The 23,440-nt window shown below is 38.9% G+C and overlaps 1 protein-coding gene across 1 annotated transcript; it reads left to right on the top strand.

Moving 5' to 3' along the window:
* Window positions 1-13,340: 13,340 nt before the first annotated feature.
* Window positions 13,341-15,645, top strand: LOC104118452 (nicotine N-demethylase CYP82E4-like). Its single transcript, XM_009629684.4, has 2 exons — window positions 13,341-14,332; window positions 14,867-15,645. Exons 1-2 carry the CDS (start codon window positions 13,394-13,396, stop codon window positions 15,479-15,481), a joined length of 1,554 nt encoding a protein of 517 aa, XP_009627979.1. The 5' UTR covers window positions 13,341-13,393; the 3' UTR covers window positions 15,482-15,645.
* Window positions 15,646-23,440: the final 7,795 nt, after the last annotated feature.

Genomic DNA, 23,440 nt, shown 5'->3' with positions numbered 1-23,440 from the left:
CATAAGAAAATAATAATTTTCCATAAAAATCCGAAAATTAGCTCAAAAATCGCCTTTGGGACCCACGTCTCGGAACTCGACAAAAGTTATAAAATCCGAAAGCCCATTCAACCATGAGTCTAACCCTACAAATTTTATCAAAATCCGACCCCAACTCGACCCTCAAATCTTCAATTTAAACTAAGAGGGTTTTCAAACATTTCCAACTTAATTTACCAATTAAATGATAAAAATAACCATGGATTCGGGTAATTTAATCAATATTTAGTTAAGAACACTTACCCCGTTATTTACCTTGAAAAACTCCCGAAAATCGCCTCTTCCCAAGCTCAAATCTGTCAAAAATTGAAAATGGGACTAAACTCACTGCCTAGATTTTTCTTCTTCGCGAACGCTGTCAGTGCCTCGCGTTCCCTAAGCACAAAATAATTCCCGTCCAAATTCCCCCTTCGCGAACGCGACATCACCCTCGCATTCGTGAAGCACAAAATGCCTCTGCCTCAATGCCTTCTACGCGAATGCGTTCAACCCATCGCGAATGCGTTCAACCCATCGCGAACGCGATGCTTCGTTCTCCCTCACTACGCGAACGCGACACCACCTACGCGAACGCGTAGACCAATTGCCTGGGTCCTCAGCTGCTTCCTTTCTTCTTCACGAACGCGTTCTTCTCTTCGCGAACACGAAGAGAAAATATTGCCAGCCTATCAGTTCCTCTTCGCGAACACGAGGCTCCACTCGCGAACGCGATGAAGGAAACCAGATGGTGCATCAGAAAAATTCCAGCAAACTTCCAAGTCCATAATCCAACCCGTTAACCATCCGAAACTCACTTGAGCTCCTCGGGACCTCAACCAAATATATCAACAAGTCCTAAAATATCATACGAACTTAGTCGAACCCTCAAATCACCTAAAAAAACACTAAAACCATGAATTACACCCCAATTCAAGCCTAATGAACTTTGAAATTTCTTATTTCTACAAATGACTCCGGAACCTATCAAATCACGTCCGATTGACCTCAAATTTTGCACACAAATCATAAATGACATAACAGAGGTATTCAAAATTTTAGAATCAGATTCCGACCCCAATATCAAAAAGTTAACCCCCCCCCCCTCCCGGTCAAATTTTCCAAAAATTCAACTTTCGGTATTTCAAGCCTAATTCCACTACGGACCTCCAATTAATTTTTCGGACACGCTCGTAACTCCAAAATCACCATACGGAGCTATTGGAATCATCAAAATTTAAATCCGATGTTGTTTACACATAGGTCCATATCCGGTCCACTTTTCTAACTTAAATTTTCAATTATGAGACTAAGGGTCTCATTTCACTCCGAATTCCTTCCGGACCCGAACCAACTAACCCGATAAGTTATAAATCAATAGCAAGGCATATATTGAGCAGTAAATAGGTAAATAGGGTTATAATATTCAAAACGACCGGCCGGGTCATTACATTCCTCGAACGGGTTTAGAATAATACCTGGAGTCTCAAATAAGTGTGGATATTTGTTTCGCATCTCCTGCTCCATCTCCCAAGAAGCTTCTCTGAATGGTTGGCCTCTCCACTGCACCTTCACTAATGCTATGTTCTTTGACCTCATCTTTCGTACCTGCCGGTCTAAAATAGCCACCGGCTCCACATCATAAGTCAAATTACCGTCCAGTTGTACTGTACTAAAATCCAGAATGTGAGACGGATCCCTAACATTATTTCGGTGCATGGAACACTGGATGAACACCTGATAGAATAGGTGGCAAAGCAAGTTAATAAGCCACCTCCCTAATTTTCTTAAGTATCTCAAAAGGCCCAATATTCCGAGGGCTCAACTTGCCCTTTTTCCCGAACCTCAACATACACTTCATGGGTGAAATCTTGAGCAGAACCTTCTCCCCAACCATGTGAACAACATCACGAACCTTCCTGTCGGCATAACTCTTCTGTCTAGACTGTGCCGTGCGAAGCCGTTCCTGAATTACTTTGACCTTCTATAAAGCATCCTGAACCAAGTCAGTACCCAATAGTCTAACCTCACCACACTCAAACCAACCCACCGGAGACCGGCACGTCTCCCATATAGAGCTTCATACGGAGCCATCTGAATGCTTGACTGGTAGCTATTATTGTAAGCAAACTCTGCGAGTGGAAGAAATTGATCCCAAGAACCCCTAAAATCAATGACACAAGCGCGTAGCATATCCTCCAATATCTGAATAGTGCGCTCGGACTATCCGTCCGTCTAAGGTTGAAATGATGTACTTAACTGAACCTATGTGCCCAATTCTCGCTGCACTGCCCTCCAAAATTGTGAGGTAAACTGCGTACCCCGATCTAAAATAATGGACACCGGCACACCGTGTAGGCGAAAAATCTCGCAAATATAAATCCCAGCCAACCACTCCGAAGAATAATTAGTATCGAATGGAATAAAATGTGCGGACATGGTCAACCGATCTACTATCACCCAAACAGCATCAAACTTTCTCAAAGTCCGTGGGAGTCCAACTACGAAGTCCATGGTAATACGCTCCCATTTCCACTCCGGAATTTCATGTCTCTGTAGCAATCCACCCGATCTCTAGTGCTCGTACTTTACCTGTTGACAATTTAAACACCGAAATACAAATCCAACTATATCTTTCTTCATCCGCCTCCACCAATAGTGTTGTCTCAAATCCTTATACATCTTTGCGGCACCTGGATGAATAGAGTACCGCGAACTGTGAGCTTCCTTGAGAATCAGCTCACGCAAACCATCTACATTAGGTGCACATAGCCTGCACTGCATCTGTAATACACTGTCATCTCCAATAGTGACTTCCTTGGCATCACCGTACTGAACCGTGTCCTTAAGGACAAGAAGATGTGGATCATCATACTGGCGCTCTCTGATGTGATCATATAAAGAAGACTGAGAAACCACACAGGCCAAAACTTGATTCGCTCGGAAACATCCAATCTAACAAACTGATTAGCCAAGGCCTGAACCTCAAAGGCTAAAGGCCTCTCTGCTACCGCTAAGTATGCTAAGCTGCCCAAACTCTCTGCCTTACGACTCAAGGCATCGGCCGCCACATTGGCCTTACCGGGATAATAGAGAATGGTGATATCATAATCCTTAAGCAACTCCAACCACCTTCACTGCCGCAAGTTAAGATCCTTCTGTTTAAACAAATGTTATAGACTCCGATGATCGGTATATACCTGACACTGGACACCGTACAAGTAATGCAGCCAAATTTTCAAGGCATGAACAATAGTTGCTAACTCAAGATCGTGGACTGGATAATTCTTCTCATGTACCTTTAACTGTCTGGATGCATAGGCAATCACCCTACCGTCTTGCATAAGTACTGCGCCGAGACCAATCTGTAACACATCACAATACACAGTATAAGACTCTGAACCTGTAGGCAACACCAATATTGGAGTTGTAGTCAAAGTTGTCTTGAGTTTCTGAAAGCTCTCTTCAGATTCATCCGACCACCTGAACGGAGCACCTTTCTGGGTCAATTTAGTCATAGGCGATGCAATAGACGGGAAACCCTCCACGAAACGATGATAATAACCGGCCAAGCCGAGAAAACTCTGAATATCAGTAACTAAGGATGGTCTAGGCCAATTCTGAACTGCCTTTATTTTCTTCGGATCAACCTTAATACCTTCACTGGACACTATATGTCCCAAGAATGCCACCGAACTAAGCCAGAACTCACACTTAGAGAATTTGGCATAAAGTTTCTCCTCTCTCAGCCTCTATAATACAATACCCAAGTGTTGTGCATGCTTCTCCTGGCTACGTGAATACACCAGAATATCATCAATGAATACCACGACAAACAAATCAAGATATGGCTGAAATACACTATTCATCAAATGTATAAATGTTGTTGGGGCATTGGTTAGCCCAAAAGACATCACAAGAAATTCATAGTGGCCATAACGAGTCCTGAATGCCATCTTTAGAATATCCGAATCCTGAATTTTTAATTGGTGATACCTAGACCTCAAATCAATTTTGGAGAACACCCTCGCTTCCTGAAGTTGGTCAAATAAATCATCAATACGCGGCAATGGATATTTATTCTTTATTGTAACTTTGTTCAACTGCCTATAGTCAATGCACATCCGCATAGTACCATCTTTCTTTTTCATAAACAAAATCGGTGCACCCCAAGGTGACACACTAGGCCTAATAAATCCCTTTTCAAGGAGTTCCTAAAGTTTGTCTTTCAATTCTTTTAACTCAGCTGGTGCCATACGATACGGAGGAATAGAAATGGGCTGAGTGCCCTACACCAAGTCAATACCGAAATCAATATCTCTGTCGGGTGGCATACCCGACAGATCTGCAGGAAATACATCCAGAAAGTCTCGCATGATCGGTACTGAATCAATAATAGGAGCATCTGCATCAACATCTCTGACTAAGGCCAAATATGACAAGCATCCCTTTCCAACCATACGTTAGGCCTTCAAATAAGAAATTACCCTGCTAGGAACAAGATCTAGAGAACCCCTCCATTCAACCTTTGGCAACCCCAGCATCGTCAACGTCGCAATTTTTGCGTGACAGTCCAGAATAGCATGACATGGAGACAACCAATCCATACCCATGATTACATCAAAATCAACCATACCGAGTAATAAGATATCAACTCTAGTCTCCAGTTCTCCAATAGTTACCACACACTACCGATACACACGATCCACAATAATATCGCCCACCGGTGTAGATACACAAACAGGTGAAACTAAGGACTCATAGGGCATATCCAGATAATGAGTAAAATATGATGATACATATGAATAAGTGGAACCAGGGTCAAATAATATAGAAGCCTCTATATGGCACACTGAAACAATACCTGTGATCACTGCGTCTGAGGCAACAACATCTGGCCTAGCAGGAAAAGCATAGAATCGAGCCTACCCTCCTCCTGATCAGCCTCCCACTCTTGGGCGACCCCTAGCTGCCTGACCCCCACCTCGAGATGGCAGGGCGGGTGGTGTAACTCCTGGTGCTGGTGCTGGTGCCGTCGGTCGAGAACTGTGTTATGAAACCCCACTCAACAGCCTAGGGCACTCTCTCTTGAAATAACCAAATTCTCTGCACCCGAAGCAACCCTTCCTTTGATGGATCTGTTGCTCCTGATAACCCGAGGGATGACCTACAAAAGCCTGTGCGGACGAGGCATGATGAGAACTCTACGCTGGCAGTGCACTGAATGAAGACTGGCTTGAGTGAGCACTGTAAGAACCATGGCTAGCTGATGCACCACGATGAGCTGGACGACCCGTCTGAGCGTGTCTGGAAGAACGACCCCTACCACGGTGAAACTGACCCCCTGAAGGAACACCGCTGTAATCACCCGGACCACGAGGCCTCTTAGCCTCTCTCTCACCACATTCCTGGCTACGAACCATCTCTATTTGCCGAGCAATGTCCACTACCTCATCAAAAGTAGCACCATATACTCTCTCCCTAGTCATAAGTAACCTCAACTGATATGTGAGGCCATCAATAAACCTCTTAATCCTCTCCCTATCAGTGAGAACTAACCAGATTGCGTGACAAGCCAACTCAAAAAATCTCATCTCGTACCGCGTCACAGACATATCACCCTAGCGAAGCTTCTCAAACTGTCTGCGCAGCTCTACTCTATGGGACTGAGGTATGAACTTCTCCAAAGAGACCATGGAGAACTGATGCCAAGTAAGGGGTGTTGCGCCAATAGGCCTACGTCTCTCGTAAGTCTCCCACCATCTGAGTGCAGACCCAGAAAACTAAAAAGTAGTGAATGAGACCCCACTGGTTTCTAGAATACCCGTTGTCTGAAGCATCCGTTGACACTTATCCAGAAAATCCTGAGCATCCTCTGACTCAGTACCGCTAAATGGTGGAGGTCGAAGCCTCTCAAATCTCTCAAGTCTCCTCTACTCATCGTCTGCCATAACAGGAACTACCGGGGCCTGAGCAGCTGCAACCGGCTGGGCTGGTAGTGCCCTTAGTATCTGAAGTCCCTGTACTACCTGGTTTGGAGTACGGGAAATGGGGATATGAGTACCTTCCCCAGTCTGAGAAGTGGCAGGTGCTTCCTGAGCCAAAACCACCTGAGCAAGACCAGTGCAAGCTGCCAATATCTGGGCCAAAGTCTCCTGAATGCCTGCAATCTCAATGGGCACAGCTGGTGCCTGAGCTGATCTTGTCGGCTCAACTATATATGGAATCTGCTCCTGAGCTGGAACAATTGGTGGTACTACAGGTGTTGTTCCAACTGTGGTACGAGCTACACCTTGACCTCTACCTCGGCCTCGGCCTCTACCACGGCCCCAGCCTATCGCGGCCCTAACTGGTGGCACTGGTGGCTGACCGTCCGATCCAATAGTACGTGTCCTCACCATTTGTGAGAGAATAGAATAGTAGAAATTTAGTTTCCAGAATCAACAAATTCACACGACAGAATACAAGAAAGTAAAATTTTCCTAAGGGTTCTGCAACCTCTCGAAGATAAGTACAGACGTCTTCGTACCGATCCGCAAGACTCTACTAAACCTGCTCATGACTCGTGAGACCTATGTAACCTAGGATCTAATACCAACTTGTCACGACCCAAAATCTTACCCGTCGTGATGGCGCCTATCTCGATACTAGGCAAGCCATTAATGTCACTAAACCACAATTTTTTTTAAGTTTGAAAATATAATATTTAAATACAATACGAAATCTCCCAAATACAAATACAAACACTCCCCAAAATCTGGTGTCACTGGGTACATGAGCATCTAATATTAATACAAATCTGGAAAAGTATGGTCTACAATAGTCTAAGACCAAAATACAGTAATAAAGAGATAGGGAAGGAGAGACAAGGTCTGCGAAACACGACAGCTACCTCTAAATCTCCGGAAAATCAGCTGTACAAAAGAATCAACACCGGCTATGTCCGGGAATACCTAGATCTGCACACGAAGTGCAGGGAGTAGCATGAGTACAACCAACTCAGCAAGTAACAATAATAAATAAGGAACTGTAGATAGTAACGAGCTACACAGTTATGGTTCATTTTCAGTAATTCCAGCAAATAATAGACATGCTATTAAATCTGGCAGTTTAATGTCAAATCAATTTTTATACAGTTCCTGTTCATGTAATCCGTATATCAAAATCATTCAGAGATTTCACAACAATGACAATAACAACTAAGTGCAACAACAAATGAAAATCAAGTACAACCTCTTAGGACAACAATCACTTACTGGGCTCTCAGCACTCATCAGTCCCTGGGCTCCCAGCCCTCATCACTCACTCTCAATGGGTACCCGCGCTCACTGGAAGTGTATAGACTCCGGAGGGGCTCCTACAACCCAAGCTCTATAATCTGCACGGATAACTCATATGTTGCACGGACAACTCACGTGCTGCACGGACAACTCACGTGCCATAATATAAATATCTGGATCTGCACGGCCAACTCACGTGCTATAGTATAATATAAGGATCCGCACGGCCAACTCACGTGCTATAGTATAATATAAGGATCTGCACGGCCAATTCACGTGCTGCACGGACAACTCACATGCTATAGTATCAATATCTCACAATCAGGCCCTCAGCCTCACTCAGTCATAAATCTCAGCAGTCTCTCGGGCTCTTAATAATCATGAAATCAGCTCAAATAATAATGATACAATGTATCAATAATAATAACAGAGACTGAGATAAAATGTGCAAGTAAAAGCTGAGATTGAGTACATATAGCATTTAGCAGGCAATTCAACAAGTACGCGACCTCTGTGGGTTCCAACAGTACTATCACATAGCCTAAGCATTATTTCTAACATGATTTACAGTCAAATTTTATAGCTAACAACAAATTATTCAACTTTACAGTTTTCCGGGATGGACCAAGTCACAATCCCCTCGGTGCACGCCCACACGCCCGTCACCTAGCATGTGCGTCACCTCCAAAATAATCACATGATACCAAAATCCGGGGTTTCACACCCTCACGACTAGATTTATAACGGTTACTTACTTCAAGCCGTGAAATTCTTATTCTGGAATGTCCTTTCCATGTGAATTGGTCTCCAAACGCATCGAATTTGGCCATAAATAATTCGTTTCGGTCAATAAAATTCATTGGAATTAATTCCATAAGAAAATAATAATTTTCCATAAAAATTCAAAAATTAGCTCAAAGATCGCACATCTCGGAACTCGACAAAAGTTACAAAATACGAAAGACCATTCAACCATGAGTCTAACCATACCAATTTTATCAAAATCCGACCCCAACTCGACCCTCAAATCTTCAATTTAAACTAAGAGGGTTTTCAAACGTTTCCAACTTAATTCACCAATTAAATGATAAAAATAACCATGGATTTGGGTAATTTAACCAATATTGAGTTAGAAACACTTACCCCGTTGTTTTCTTTAAAAAACTCGAGAAAATCACCTCTTCCCGAGCTCAAATCCGTCAAAAACTAAAAATTGGACAAAGTCCCATTTTCAGAACTTAAACTCACTGCCCAGGCTTTTCTATTTCGCGAACGCTGTCAGTGCCTCGCGTTCGCAAAGCACAAAATAATTCCCGTCCAAATTCCTCCTTCGCGAACGCGACATCACCCTCGCATTCGCGAAGCACAAAATGCCTCTGCCTCATTGCCTTCTACGCAGACGCGTTCAACCCATCGCGAACGCGATGCTTCGTTCCCTCTCACTACGCGAACGCGTAGACCAATTGCCTGGGTCCTCAGCTGCTTCCTTTATTCGTCGCGAACATGTAACAATTCTCGCGTTCGCGATGCACACCCAGTCCACCTTTTGCGAACGCGTTCTTCTCTTCGCGAACGCGAAGAGCAAATATTGCCACCGTTCAGTTCCTCTTCGCGAACGCGAGGCTCCACTCACGAACGCGATGAAGGAAACCAAATGGTGCATCAGAAAAATTCCAACAGAGTTCCAAGTCCATAATCCAACCCGTTAACCATCTGAAACTCACCCGAGCCCCTCGGGACCTCAACTAAATATACCAACAAGTCCTAAAATATCATACGAACTTAGTCGAACCCTCAAATCACCTAAAACAGTGCTAAAACCATGAATTACACTACAATTCAAGCCTAATGAACTTTAAAATTTTTAATTTCTACAAACGACTTCGGAACCTACTAAATCACATCTGATTGACCTCAAATATTGCACACAAGTCATAAATGGCATAACAGAGGTATTCAAATTTTCAGAATCAGATTTCGGCCCTGATATCAAAAAGTACCCCCGGTCAAACTTTTCAAAAATTTAACTTTCGGCATTTCAAGTCTAATTCCACTACGGACCTCCAATTAATTTTTCGGACACGCTCCTAAGTCCAAAATCACCATACGGAGCTATTGGAATCATCAAAATTTAAATCGGAGGTCGTTTACACATAGGTCCATATCCGATCCACTTTTCTAACTTTAATTTTTAATTATGAGACTAAGTGTCTCATTTCACTCTGAATTTCTTTCGGACCCGAACCAACTAACCCGATAAGTCATAAATCAATAGCAAGGCATAAATTGAGCAGTAAATGAGAAAATAGGGTTATAATATTCAAAACGATCGGCCGGGTCGTTACATGCATGCTGAAGTTATTTAGTTCATTTGCTAAAATTTCATACCGAAACATGCTGAAGTTTTGTAACGCAGTCTACAGTTTTATTCTGAGTTTTATCCGAAACTTTAATCTAAACAAGATATAGATTTTTTTAGTTTAATTGCTAAAATTTCAGCCTAAACATGCTTAAGTGTATGTCCTGTAGTTTGTCAATAGTCTTTTATTAAAGAAAGGCAAATTCGTCTTTTTAAAACTCTTTTAACAAAAAAATGGGTACGGATACAAACGGTGAAACGAAATGGGTATAAGTTAAAAAGGGGTGAACAAATTGGGCACCCCATGCAATTTTTACCCATTTGTCTGATATTGCCAATACTCCAATATTAGGGCTGTTAAATTTGGCGTAAGCCCAAATGACCCGCCCAAGGTTGGGCTAGTTATTGATCCGTCCATTTATTGAACTCAGTCCATCTTAACCCAACTTATCTCAACCCATTTGCATATGGCCTCATAAAACATATTATATCCAAACATTAGTTAGAGGGTGTTTGGCTAAGCTTATAAGCTAGTCAAATTGGCTTATCTGCACGTTTGGTAAATACCCAAAATGCTTATAAGTCAAGTGCTTATAAGTTAAAATCAATCATAAGTAATAAGTTGGTCACCCCCAACTTATGATTTTTTAGCTTATAAATACTTTTAGTTTGACCAAGGTTTTTACTAGTTTATCCTTAATAATATATTTTAATTCACAAAATATTTTTCCCAAAATAAATTTTCTAACTTTCTTTTCATTCCATATTCGATGTTCATCCTTTTTTTTTTACAAAGAATCTTTTAATTTATAATCTTTTCTATATCTTTAAGGATATTTTTGTCATTTTAACAAAAGAACAGCTTATACGTATTTTTCTACCAAATACATCAACTACTTATTATCAGTTTCAGCACACATATCCAAATACGTAAATACTTATTTAAAAAATCAGTTTCAGCACTTAAAAATATTTTTTCGCACTTCAAACTTATCAACTATTTACAATCAGCTCATCCAAACAGGCTCTTAATAGTTTTTACGACCTTTTAATGCGTGAGAAAACATATTATATCCAAACAAGTCACAATTCAATCATACTATAACTGAATTCAAGTGCAATTTATGGACACTAATAGCCTGTTTGCCAAGTTTCTCCAATCGTAGAAGTGTTTTTCAAAAAAAAAAAAAATATTTCAAAGTTGAATTGTTTGGCCAAACTTTTGGAGTAAAAAAAGTGTTTTGAAGAGAAGCAGAAGCAGTTTTGGAGAAGAAGAAAAAAATAGTTTCTCTCCAAAAGTACTTTTGAGAAAAATATACTTAGAACCAATTTTTAAAAATTTGATCAAATATTAATTATTGCCCATAAGTAATTTTCAAATTAATTAGTGAAACAAGCCAAACAAGTTATAACTACAACCTTCAATATGTCCCTATTATGTTTAAACGGTAAAAAATCTCCTCTCTGTTTAGAACATTATCTCCATCTCGTGTCCTGTGCCCTTAAAAATGGCCGGCCATGTGAAGGCTCTGTTATCTGATCAATCTATTAATTAGACTTTACTTCCATTACAGTTTTTTTTTTTTTTTTTTTTTTTTTTTTTTGCTATGGTGTTAATTTTAGAATGACATTTCCTAAGAATCAAGATTTACACGTAGCTTAAAGAGTGCAGTAACTCAATATTTTATTCTCAAGTTGTATGTAGACATAAATTTTCTGTCGCTTTTGTCTTGATAATTCAAAATGCAAAATCTTATCTCTACTTTCTATCCTGTCTGTGATTGACCGGATCCGGTACTTATCTCACACTTATGCTAGTGCACGTATTGTGTCGATATAGGTGTGGCACCACACATAAAGACTTTGTACATCTTAGATCAGTGACGGGTTTACAATGTAACCTATGAATTTATGGGAATCTACCATAATAACAATTATAATTGAGTCTTGAGTGGTTCCACGATTTGAATCCGTAACCTAAGTCACAAAAAAACAGATTTACTGTTTTAACGCCCAGCAAATTCATGATAAAAACAGTTCTAACATGACCATCAAAATGAAAATGATTGGAAAAAAAGATGACTTTAAACAGAAAAAAACAGTTACCGCTGTGGTTGAAAAGGGATTGTGGCGCTGCTATTTGTGAAATGGAAGACAGGGAACTTATCAAGTGAGCTAATATATATTTCGATATTATTTTTTTAATATCAAATATTATATATCTAATATCAATTTTATTTTAAAAAGGCCCAAATACATAGAAAAAAAAAAACCTTAATGTTGGCAGCAAAATCCATTTAAATACCACAAAGAGTGAGTTTCACTTCAGGTCCCGCGCGTGAATGAATAACTAAAATATAATTTTATTTATTATCTTTGTTTTTCTTCACTCTCCTTGGTCGCATGAATCAGTCATCTTCATATTTTCAAGCTTCTCACCATTTTTCTTCTTAAATCTTCTTGATAACATTGTTCTTCACAAAAATTATAAAATTTACACAACTCAAAATTACACACAATCAAAAATAATATCTTCAAATTGATAACAACATCACTCTCTCCGCCACCACCAACCACCCTTGCTTCTTCCTCACTCCACCCTCACCAAAAATTTCATCAATGTTTGCTCCATCCGGCAAGAACTCATATGGCAAGAACTCAGAAGCGAAAATGTTGGACTATTTCTAATTAAGTCCAAAACTAAGTGCAACATATCTAAAAAATGTCAATTGACCCAATTAAGTTTTAAAATTCAACACAACCCACTTCAAATCAAGCGTTATTTTCTTTAATTTCCTTGTCTTCAAGGAGTTTGGTGTTTGATTTGGAACAATAAATTTATTGGAAAGCAAGTTGAGACGATAAGCTTTGTTACGGGAGGAATCCAAGGAGTCATCGGTATCGATTTTTATCGCTGGTTTCCTTCATTTTGTTGAGGCACTATTATAGTTGTCATTTGTTTAGGCGTGGCAAAATAAGAACTTGGTTGTATAATATGAATTCTAGCATAATTTGGTCTGAAAATGATGAATTCTAGCATAATTTGGTCTGAAAAGCAAAACAAGAACACTAGCCAAATGGCTCATATCCCTTGCTAACTTGAATATATTCGTCTTTCTTTAGAGTTTAGATGAAGAAGAAGAAGAAACAACAGAAAAGCAACAAAAAAAAGAGAGAAACAATGGAGAAGAAAAGGGGATAATCAGAAAGGAACGACGTCGGACATGAAGGAAGGAAAGGGGATAATCAGAAAGGAAGTTTTTTCTTTTTTTGGCTTAAAGTCTTTTGCTTTTCCTTTTAAGTTTTATTTTATTCTTTTGTATTTTACATGTGTCACCCATTAATTGGTCCCTTTTCACATCAGCATATAATAAAAACACGCTCTCCTTTTTGACAAAAATTGTGACTCAAGTGTTTAATAGGTATACTTGACTGATGTTGAAGTGTCTGATGGGTGCAAGGTGAGTTGAGGTGTCTAAATGAATTTTGGTATCAACTTTAAGGAGTTGAGGTTAAAGTTAAGGTGTCTAAATAAATTTTGATATCAACTTTAAGGGTTTGTCTATTTATTTGGCCTTTTAAAAACTTAAACCAGTTACCCTGTCAAAACCAAAAAACTGAATATAAAATATTAATATTTTTTATTTCGGTACGATAATTGTATTAACCACCTTACAATTATCTATAAAAAGGAAGTTGGTGATAGCTTGATTCCCAAGTTCTTTTCTAAAAATCCATAATGGTTTTTCCCATAGAAGCCATTGTAGGACTAGTAACCTTCACATTTCTCTTCTACTTCCTATGGACAAAAAAATCTCAAAAACCTTCAAAACCCTTACCACCGAAAATCCCCGGAGGATGGCCGGTAATTGGCCATCTTTTCCACTTCAATGACGACGGCAACGACCGTCCATTAGCTCGAAAACTCGGAGACTTAGCTGACAAATACGGCCTCGTTTTCACTTTTCGGCTAGGCCTTCCCCTTGTGTTAGTTGTAAGCAGTTACGAAGCTATAAAAGACTGTTTCTCTACAAATGATGCCATTTTCTCTAATCGTCCAGCTTTTCTTTACGGCGAATACATTGGCTACAATAATGCCATGCTATTTTTGGCAAATTACGGACCTTACTGGCGAAAAAATCGTAAATTAGTTATTCAGGAAGTTCTCTCAGCTAGTCGTCTCAAAAAATTCAAACACGTGAGATTCGCCAGAATTCAAACGAGCATTAAGAATTTATACACTCGAATTGATAGAAATTCGAGTACGATAAATTTAACTGATTGGTTAGAAGAATTGAATTTTGGTCTCATCGTGAAGATGATAGCTGGGAAAAATTATGAATCCGGTAAAGGAGATGAACAAGTGGAGAGATTTAAGAAAGCGTTTAAGGATTTTATGATTATATCAATGGAGTTTGTGTTATGGGATGCATTTCCAATTCCATTATTTAAATGGGTGGATTTTCAAGGGCATGTTAAGGCTATGAAAAGGACATTTAAGGATATAGATTCTGTTTTTCAGAATTGGTTAGAGGAACATATTAACAAAAGAGAAAAAATGGAGGTTAATGCAGAAGGGAATGAACAAGATTTCATTGATGTGGTGCTTTCAAAAATGAGTAATGAATATCTTGGTGAAGGTTACTCTCGTGATACTGTCATAAAAGCAACAGTTTTTGTAAGTTCATCTGTCACTCCCGAATTCTGCTTGAATGCAGACACCGAGTTGCCTTTTTATTAGACTATCTAAATATTAAGGATGATTATATATAGCAAAAATATAGTAGGATTTCTCGGGCTTTGGGATAGAAGAATATTCATCATTATATAACTTTTGATGGTAAAAGATGAGATCTAACCTCTTATAATTGCCCAACCACGTTGATATATAGAACAAAACCTTTTTACTCCCATTGAGCATAACGAAAATGAAAGCAAAGGGACTTCTTCTCTTTTTTAGGAAAAAAATCTTTGATTGCTTGTTGAATATACATTCATGTTTTTCTTTTTCTATTTCTAATAATAATGGTGCTTGAATCAGGTTGCGTGCCTCGTGACTTTTGAGAAAAAAAAACAAATTCATTAGTATAATGAGGTGTGCATACTTGACAACTACTATACTAACTAGAACAAGGTTCGGCAGATAATGACGCTAACCTACTTTTATATTGAATTATCATTTGTATTTAACTGTATTCTATTTTGTCCACAGAGTTTGGTCTTGGATGCTGCGGACACAGTTGCTCTTCACATAAATTGGGGTATGGCATTACTGATCAACAATCAAAATGCCTTGAAGAAAGCACAAGAAGAGATAGACACAAAAGTTGGCAAGGATAGATGGGTAGAAGAGAGTGATATTAAGGATTTGGTGTACCTCCAAGCTATTGTTAAAGAAGTGTTACGATTATATCCACCGGGACCTTTGTTAGTACCACATGAAAATATAGAGGATTGTGTTGTTAGTGGATATTACATTTCTAAAGGGACTAGACTATTCGCAAATGTTATGAAACTGCAGCGCGATCCTAAACTCTGGCCAAATCCTGATAATTTCGATCCAGAGAGATTTGTCGCTGCAGGTATTGACTTTCGTGGTCAGCATTATGAGTATATCCCGTTTGGTTCTGGAAGACGATCTTGTCCGGGGATGACTTATGCATTGCAAGTGGAACACTTAACAATGGCACATTTGATCCAGGGTTTCAATTACAGCACTCCAAATGACGAGCCCTTGGATATGAAGGAAGGTGCAGGTATAACTATACGTAAGGTAAATCCCGTGGAAGTGATAATTATGTCTCGCCTGGCACCTGAGCTTTATTAAAACCTAAGATGTTTCATCTTGATTGATCATTGTTTAATACTCCTAGATGGGTATTCATTTACCTTTTTTCAATTAATTGTCGGTACACGTTTTTCTAATTTGGTACGTTTGTAACAATAAGTAAAGAATGATTGTGCTAATATATAAAGATTTGCAGAAGATAATTGACTGATTGTACCACAATCATTAATTTAAGTGTTAATTATCTACTTGATCCACAACTTATTATGTGTTTGAAATTTGCCTAATATCATTGTATTATTCCATAAATAATCACCAATTCTGGACGTTCCTTCAATGATATAGGAACTTTTGCAAAGTTGGAATTAAAATGCTGGTCATTTTGCCAATAAGAGAATGAAATGTGATGGAAGTTGCGTACGTTGGGATAGGGGAACACATCTATCAACTAGACGAAAAGCTATGTAAAGTAAAAGAAATTTGTCGTTGGTTGCTATAAGAACCTAACAAAACCTTTCAGAAAAGAACTACTGGCATCGGTCAGGGTTGAGATTTGGAGGGAGCCCGACCAATCTGACTAAACCTTGCTTAGAGAACTAACGCTTTCTAACTCTATGAGGAGTTCCGCCCCTATTTAAATTAAACTTTTTGCTAATAACGTTTGATACAAAATAGTCTTTCGGAAAATTTGAATAAGATTTTCAAAGTAATTTTCTACACTTTTTGAAAACAAACGCCAAAAGTTGTCTACAACCCATATGCTATCAGGCCTAGTATAGACTATACTGTATAGTAAAGGGCTTTTCATTTGTAATAAGAAACAGATAACACCATGCATGTGCATGAAAAGTGCTATTGACGTGCCTACTGTACATAAAAATGTACCACAAAAAATACCGTACCAGATAACACTCTGCAACTAAATTAGTATGTCTACTGTACATAAAATGGACCACAAATAATATCAGAGAGCTAGCACTATGTGACTAAATTGGCTTGTCTACCGTACATAAAAGGTGGACCAAAATATTGGCTTTTATGGGTATCTTGTTATTTTTTAAATATTAATTTTAAGAAAAAGTTGCCACATCATTTTGACATGTGCCATGATCCTATAGGCTCTTCCGTTTAACTTGACGTGACACGTCATTTGTCGCATGGCACCAAACTGGGCGTCTAGGAAGATGACATATTGGGCCTAAAGAAGTGAGTTCATCACTTGAAGCCCAATGAACTTGGGGCTTTTGTATCTATACCCGATTTTGGGGTCACAATTGAACCTATACCCACTTTGCAAAAACGTTTGCAAGCGAACCCACTTTACGATCAACTTCAAACTTATCGGGCCTGAAGTTAAAAAAAATTAGTCTGAAGTAAAAAAATTGCACTTCAGATGCACTTAAGACCAATAAGTCTGAAGTGAAAATTTGCACTTCAGATGCACTTAAGGTCAAAAAGTCTGAAGTGCAACAAACGTTTTCATTCACTTAAGGCCAATAAGTCTAAAGTGAAAATTTACACTTCAGATGCACTTAAGGCTAAATATGTGTGAAGTGTAACCAATGGTTTCATGCACTTAAGACTAAACGATCTGAAGTGCAACAAACATTTTCATTCACTTAAGGCCAATAAGTATGAAGTGAAAATTTGCACTTCAGATGCACCTAAGGCCAAATAGGTCTGAAGTGTAACCAATGATTTCATGCACTTAAGGCCAATAAGTCTCAAGTGAAAAATTGCACTTTAGATGCACTTAAGGCCAAAAGGTCTGAAGTGCAACAAACGTTTTGCTACACTTAAGACTAATAAATCTTGAAGTGAAAAATTGCGCTCACTACAAGAAATTCGGCAAAAACCGACCAAGGTCGACCGGCCAACTTTGGTCGGTCAAAAAACCGGCCAAAAAACGACCAAAGTTGGTCGGTTTTTCAAAATATTTTATTTTTTAATTATATTTTACGAAACCGGCCAACTTTGGTCGTTTTTCTTTGGAGCAAAAATGCGGGAAACTATTTTTGAGTCCCGCAAAATTTATTTTTCAAGAAACCGACCAACTTTGGTTAGTTTTTCAATTAAAATAAATAAAAATAAATATTTAAAAAATCGACCAAAATTGGTCGGGTAATTCGGCTAGTCATTTTAAAAAATCGACCAATTTTGGTCTATTTTTTTCGTGCAAAAATATAATTAAAGAGTATAAATCAAATAAAAGACAGCCTGAAAATAAAATGTACCAATAGTCTAGTGGTAGAATAGTATTCTGCCACAGTACAAACCCCGGTTCAATTCCCAGATGGTAAATCTTTTGATTACACAATTAAAAACCGACCAACTTTGGTCGGTTATTTTTTGCAATATTTGTTTTTTTGAATTTAATTGACCGACCAACGTTGGTTGGTAATTTTTGACCAACTTTGGTCGGTATGCCTTTCCAACCGTCAAAATACCGTCCACACATAAATGGTCGCGTTTTGGTCGGTAATTGACTATAACCGACTAACTTTGGTCAGTTGTTTTGGTCGGTGTTTAGCGGATTTCTAGTAGTGACTTCAGATGCACTTAAGGCTAAAAGGTCTGAAGTGCAACAAACGTTTTGCTAAGGCCAATAAGTCTGAAGTGTAAAATTGCACTTCAACTGCACTTAAGGCCAACAGGTCTGAACTGCAACTAACGTTTTTATGCACTTAAGGCCAAATAGGCCTGAACTGCAAATTGCCCAGAAACAGAAAGTTGTTCTTTGAATTATAACAATCCAATATACGATTCAATACCTAAATCTACTTTAAATGGACCTACATGGGTCGTATTGTTGTTGAATTATTTGTTTAAATTTATAATTTTGTACTAAGTCACATATGTCTTGCATATCATATCTCAGTCTCTGTTGTCATTCATTGATACATCATATCATCATGCCGGGTTGATTTTTTTCTTGTTATTGAGTGCCCGAGCGACTGGAGATTGTGAGTGATATTTATGGGATCGGGTTGCGCGCCACAACATGTTTATTTATTTATGCTTGGATCTGACTATTATAGCACTTGGGCTGAAGGAGCCCCTCTGGAGTCTGCACCCCCCACAATGAGCGCAGTTGATATATATATCTGGGATGGATCTTCCCTGAGCATGGATCTTACCATATATATATATATATATATATATATATATATATATATATATATATATATATATTGAGAGATGGATCTTCCCTGGACATGGATATAGCCCGAAGAATTTATATTGAGGGATGGATTTTCTCTAGGCATGGATCTTGCCCGAAGCATTTATATAGAGGTATGGATTTTTCCTGGGCATGGATATTGCCGGAAGCATTTATATTGAGGGATGGATTTTTTCTAGACATGGATCTTGTCTGAATCCTTGATATTTGGGGATGAATCTTCCTCTAGTCTGGATTAGCCTTATACAGTACTGAATGATTAATTATCAGTTGATGGATATACATATATATTTGGGATTGATCTTCCTTGGGATTGATTGTCCATATATAGTACTGAGTGATTGAGTATTCTGGGAGTGTGAGTACACGAGGTTTCCATTGTGGTACATCACATACAACATATATCTTGGTATGTAGATATAGTGATGTCATATTCCTCATATCATGCAGATTTTATCTATTTTTCCTGTACTTAGTTTAACTGTTGAACTGGAAAGCATGCTTATATTTCTGTACTAATATATTTGTACCAAACTGTACCTGTTGAGCTCGTCACTACTTTCAGCCAAGAGGTTAGTCTTGTTACTTATTGAGTTGGTTGTACTCATACTGCACTTTGCTCCTCGTGTGCAGATCCAAGTATTTCCGAATACGTCGGTTTCCATATTTGAGAATTTATCTGTTGGAGACTATCAAGGTAGTTGCTTGGCGTCCGCAGACCTTCACTCTCTTTTCTTTCAGTTATTGTATTGTTCTATATTTCATATAGTGTTCTTATCTGTTAGACTTTGTTATTATTTAGATGCTCATATACTCAGTGACACCGAGTTTTGGGAGTGTTTTGTATCTGAAATTGTGAGGTTTTCTATGGAATTCAAATATTATATTTTCAAACTTAAGAGATTATTGTGATTTAGTGAGGTTATCGGCTTGCCTAGCTAGTATTGAGATAGGCGCCATCACGATAGGTTAGGATTTTGGGTTGTGACATACTATCTCGCTAGTCGATCACTAAGAACAGGTTTTAACATCACGAATTTGATGGGATTTGATTTAGAAACAAGACGAACAACATGATCTTGAAAGTAGTGCTTCAACTTTTGAATTGAGAAGACTAGCGCCAAACACAACTTTTCAATTGGCGAATAATTCAGCTCGTTTGGTGTCATCATCTTGCTCAAGTAGTAAAGAGAGTTTTCTTTCCCCTCACTATTTTCTTGGGCCAACAGTGCTCCAACAAACCTATCTTGTGCTGAAATATAGTATCAACGACTTTCCAGGTATAGGGGCCCAAAATCGGAGGCTTCATCAAGTAAGTTTTGATGCTTTCAAAGGCATTGCTACAAGTTTGGTCCCACTTAAAAGGAACGCCTTTCTTCATGAGGCGACTGAATGATTGGCACCTCCCAGCTAGGTTTGAGATGAATCTCCTAAGATATGCTAGCTTTCTTTGCAGACTTTTTAATTCATGAATATCGCGAGGCTCATGCATCTTCAAAATGGCATCTACTTTGTCTTGATCAATTTCGATCCCTTGATGTCGGACAATGTAACCAAGGAACTTTCCAGAAGTAACTCCAAAGGCACATTTCAATGGATTCATCCTAAGTTGGTACCTCCGGAGCAACTCAAACACCATTCTCATCGATTGCTAGTAAAGCACTTAGGTATGTAGGCCTTGACTTTTCATCTGTCCCAAGGTTAACTTCTTTTAAGGCATCGTTCGTTGCCTTCACCCCTTCTTCAAGTTTCGGGGGAGCATCTTTCTCATCTTCATCTTATTGAGGGTCCCCATCATTATAGGATATGTGATAACACGGTGAAATATCCTCTAATTTCTCGTCATCCTCCATTAGAGATGAAACACCGTGCTCGCCTTGTGCAGTGACATGATACGAAGAACCCACACTTTATTCGTCTTCATCACGTTCTTTAGTATAGACAACAGTGTATGGCTTCACTTTTAATACCTCATGACATGAGAGAGAATAAGAGAAAGGCACTTAGTATACCATCAACTGCACGATAGGAGATGAAGATAGAGTAGCTTCCTAACACCCTATAGCCTCTCGAAGATAAGTACAGACATCTCCGCACCGATTCAAAAGACTCTATTAAGCTTGATCATAACTTGTGAGACCTACGTGAACCAACAAAACCCAATTTTCTCCTATTGGCCGTGATGGCGCCCAACGTTACCCCTAGGAAAGCCAACCGTGAACTAACGATCTTCTCTTTTAAAGATTTGAAATAGTTGATTTTTTTTAATTTATGCATAAATAAGAAGTAATAGTTTAATAAAAATGAGAGATAATATTTTTTAATGCAAGTGAGGTAAGTAAAATAACCCAAAACCATCAAGTGTCTACTAGTATAAATCTCCAAAACCTGATATCAAAAGTGTACGAGTCACTAGTAGAATATACAAAAGAGTACTACACTGCTGTTTGAAATGAAATAGACAGAAAATAAAGAAAAAGGAAGAATTCAGTTGCTACAGAATGGGCTCGGAATGCAGCTCACCGCAAAGTCTCGTAGTAGTCAACGATGGGCGCCAGACTGATATCTAGATACACATGTCTCAGGTCCTTCACATTTAGTGCAGAAGTGTAGCGTGATTACATAAATAACATGTACCCAGTAAGTATCTAGTCTAACCTCGAAGAAGTATTGATGAGGGATCGATTTAGACACTTACTATAGGAAACAATAAAATATATAAAATTCCTAATTAAAACATAGGATAATTACATGATAATAAAACTCGGAAGCAAGAAATAAATAAACAATCCTTTCACAAATAGTTAGTACCAAATACATTTCCCTCCTTTAACTATATAACCTCTCAAGTCAATGAAACAATATCAAACATAATGGGGCTCCCAGTATTATTTCGCACGAATTATGTCGAGGACGTACGACCAGATCCAAAATACATATAAATATAATGTGTGCACTACTGAGAGTCGAACGACATGAACCATAGATGCATCTATTAACCTGCCGAGGCGAATGACCTGCTCCCATGAGAGTAGTGAAAATTTACCCCGCTCGCGGAATATACTTGCGATGCGGTGAACATAGATTCCTCAAGTTATTATAATATTTCTCAATTCTTTCCAAAAATAGAAATCCAACTAGAAACTTTTAAATTCTTGAAATCCCCAATCTCAGCTCTATCCAAGGCAATTAGTTAGCATAATCAAATAACAATGTCAACAAAGCATGGTGTAAACCTAAAATTACCCTGACATAAGCATAATTAGTAGCTACGTATGGACTCTCGTCACCTCTTGCGTACGTAGCCCCCCCACAAATAGCACATATTAAATTCACTTATGGGGGTTAAATTCTCTCTTACAAGATTAGAAAAGAGACTTAACTCGTCTCAAAACTTACTTTCCGGTCCAAGATTGTGCTTAAACCCACAATTCGGTGCCCAACGACTCGAAACTAGCCAAATGTTATATAAAATAGTCAATGCATGTTCAAAGTTCATATTCTAACTATCAAAAGGATTACCCGACCCCAATAGAAAAATTCCTAAAATTCACCCCCGGGCCCATGTGCCCGGATTCTGGAAATGTTCGAAGAAAATCGTTACCCATAACCTCAGAAACTCAAATATATAATTTTCACTAAATTCTATAACCATTTTCGTGGTTAAATATCATTTTTACCAAAACCCTAGGTTTATCATCTAACCCATAATTTTTCACTAATTTACATGTTATAATCTACCCATAAACTATGTATTTAACTCACATGCGGTAGAAATTACATACCCCAATTGGTTGATGAAAATACCTCACTAACCAGCTCCAAAATCGCACCCAAGAAGTGTAAGAAATGAGCAAAAATGCCTAAGTCCCGTATTAAATAAAATGTCCTGCCTTCTGCGATTTTTGCACCTACGGTTTCGCTTCTGCGGACACAATTACACAAGTTCGGACCAAGGTCAGACTGCCTCCTCTCGCTTTTGCACTCAGACGATTGCGCATGCGGACCCGCACCAGCAGTAAAACATACACACCTGCAAAGTTGTCCGCTCCTACGATGGCTGCCTTCGAACCTTCGCCTTCGCAGGTGCGGTCTCTGGTCTGCTTCTGCGGCTCGTGGCTCGCACCTTCGGATGGCCAAGCACAGGTGTGTTTACATTAGAAACTGAAAGCTTTAGCATTTTCCTTAAGCTAAATATTGATCTGAGCCTCGTCCGTTTAACACCCGGGGCCTCCGAAGCCCCGCCCGAACGTGCCAACAAGTTTAGAATCATAAAACGGACTCGCTCGAACTCTCGGGACACACAAAACAACATCAAAACTAAGAATCACACCCCAAATCAATTGAATAAAAAATATGAACTTCAAGTTCTTCAATTTACTTCCAAAGCACCGAAACGTACTTAAACTACTTGGAATAATGCCAAATATTTTGTGCAAGTCTTAAATGACATTATGGAACTATTCCCGATCTCGGAATCCCAATTGATTCTCGATAACACCAAAACCTACTCCACACCAAATTTAAAGACCTTTAAAATCTTCAAAGAACAAACTTTCACTATTAGACGCCGAAATACTCCCGGGTCATCCAAAACTCGATCCGAATATACGACCAAGTCCTAAATCATCATACGAACCTATTGGAACCGTCAAATCACGATTCCGAGGTCGTTTACTCAAAACATTGACCGAAGTCAAACTTAACCTTTTAAAACCAAACCACGGAACCACGCGTTCCGATTTCAACCCGAACTCTTCCAAATCCCGAACTAACCATCCCCGCAAGTTATAAAACAGTAAAAGTACATACAAGGA

The sequence above is a fragment of the Nicotiana tomentosiformis genome, chromosome 11 (assembly GCF_000390325.3).
Source record: "Nicotiana tomentosiformis chromosome 11, ASM39032v3, whole genome shotgun sequence".
In the NCBI taxonomy this organism is placed as follows: domain Eukaryota; kingdom Viridiplantae; phylum Streptophyta; class Magnoliopsida; order Solanales; family Solanaceae; genus Nicotiana; species Nicotiana tomentosiformis.
This window is presented reverse-complemented; position numbering and strand designations above follow the sequence as displayed.

Coding starts and splice junctions, on each gene's coding strand:
- LOC104118452 (XM_009629684.4), top strand. CDS start 13,394: ATGGTTTTTCCCATAGAAGCCATTGTAGGACTAGTAACCTTCACATTT. Junction 14,333..14,866: donor TCATAAAAGCAACAGTTTTT/GTAAGTTCATCT, acceptor TTTTGTCCACAG/AGTTTGGTCTTGGATGCTGC.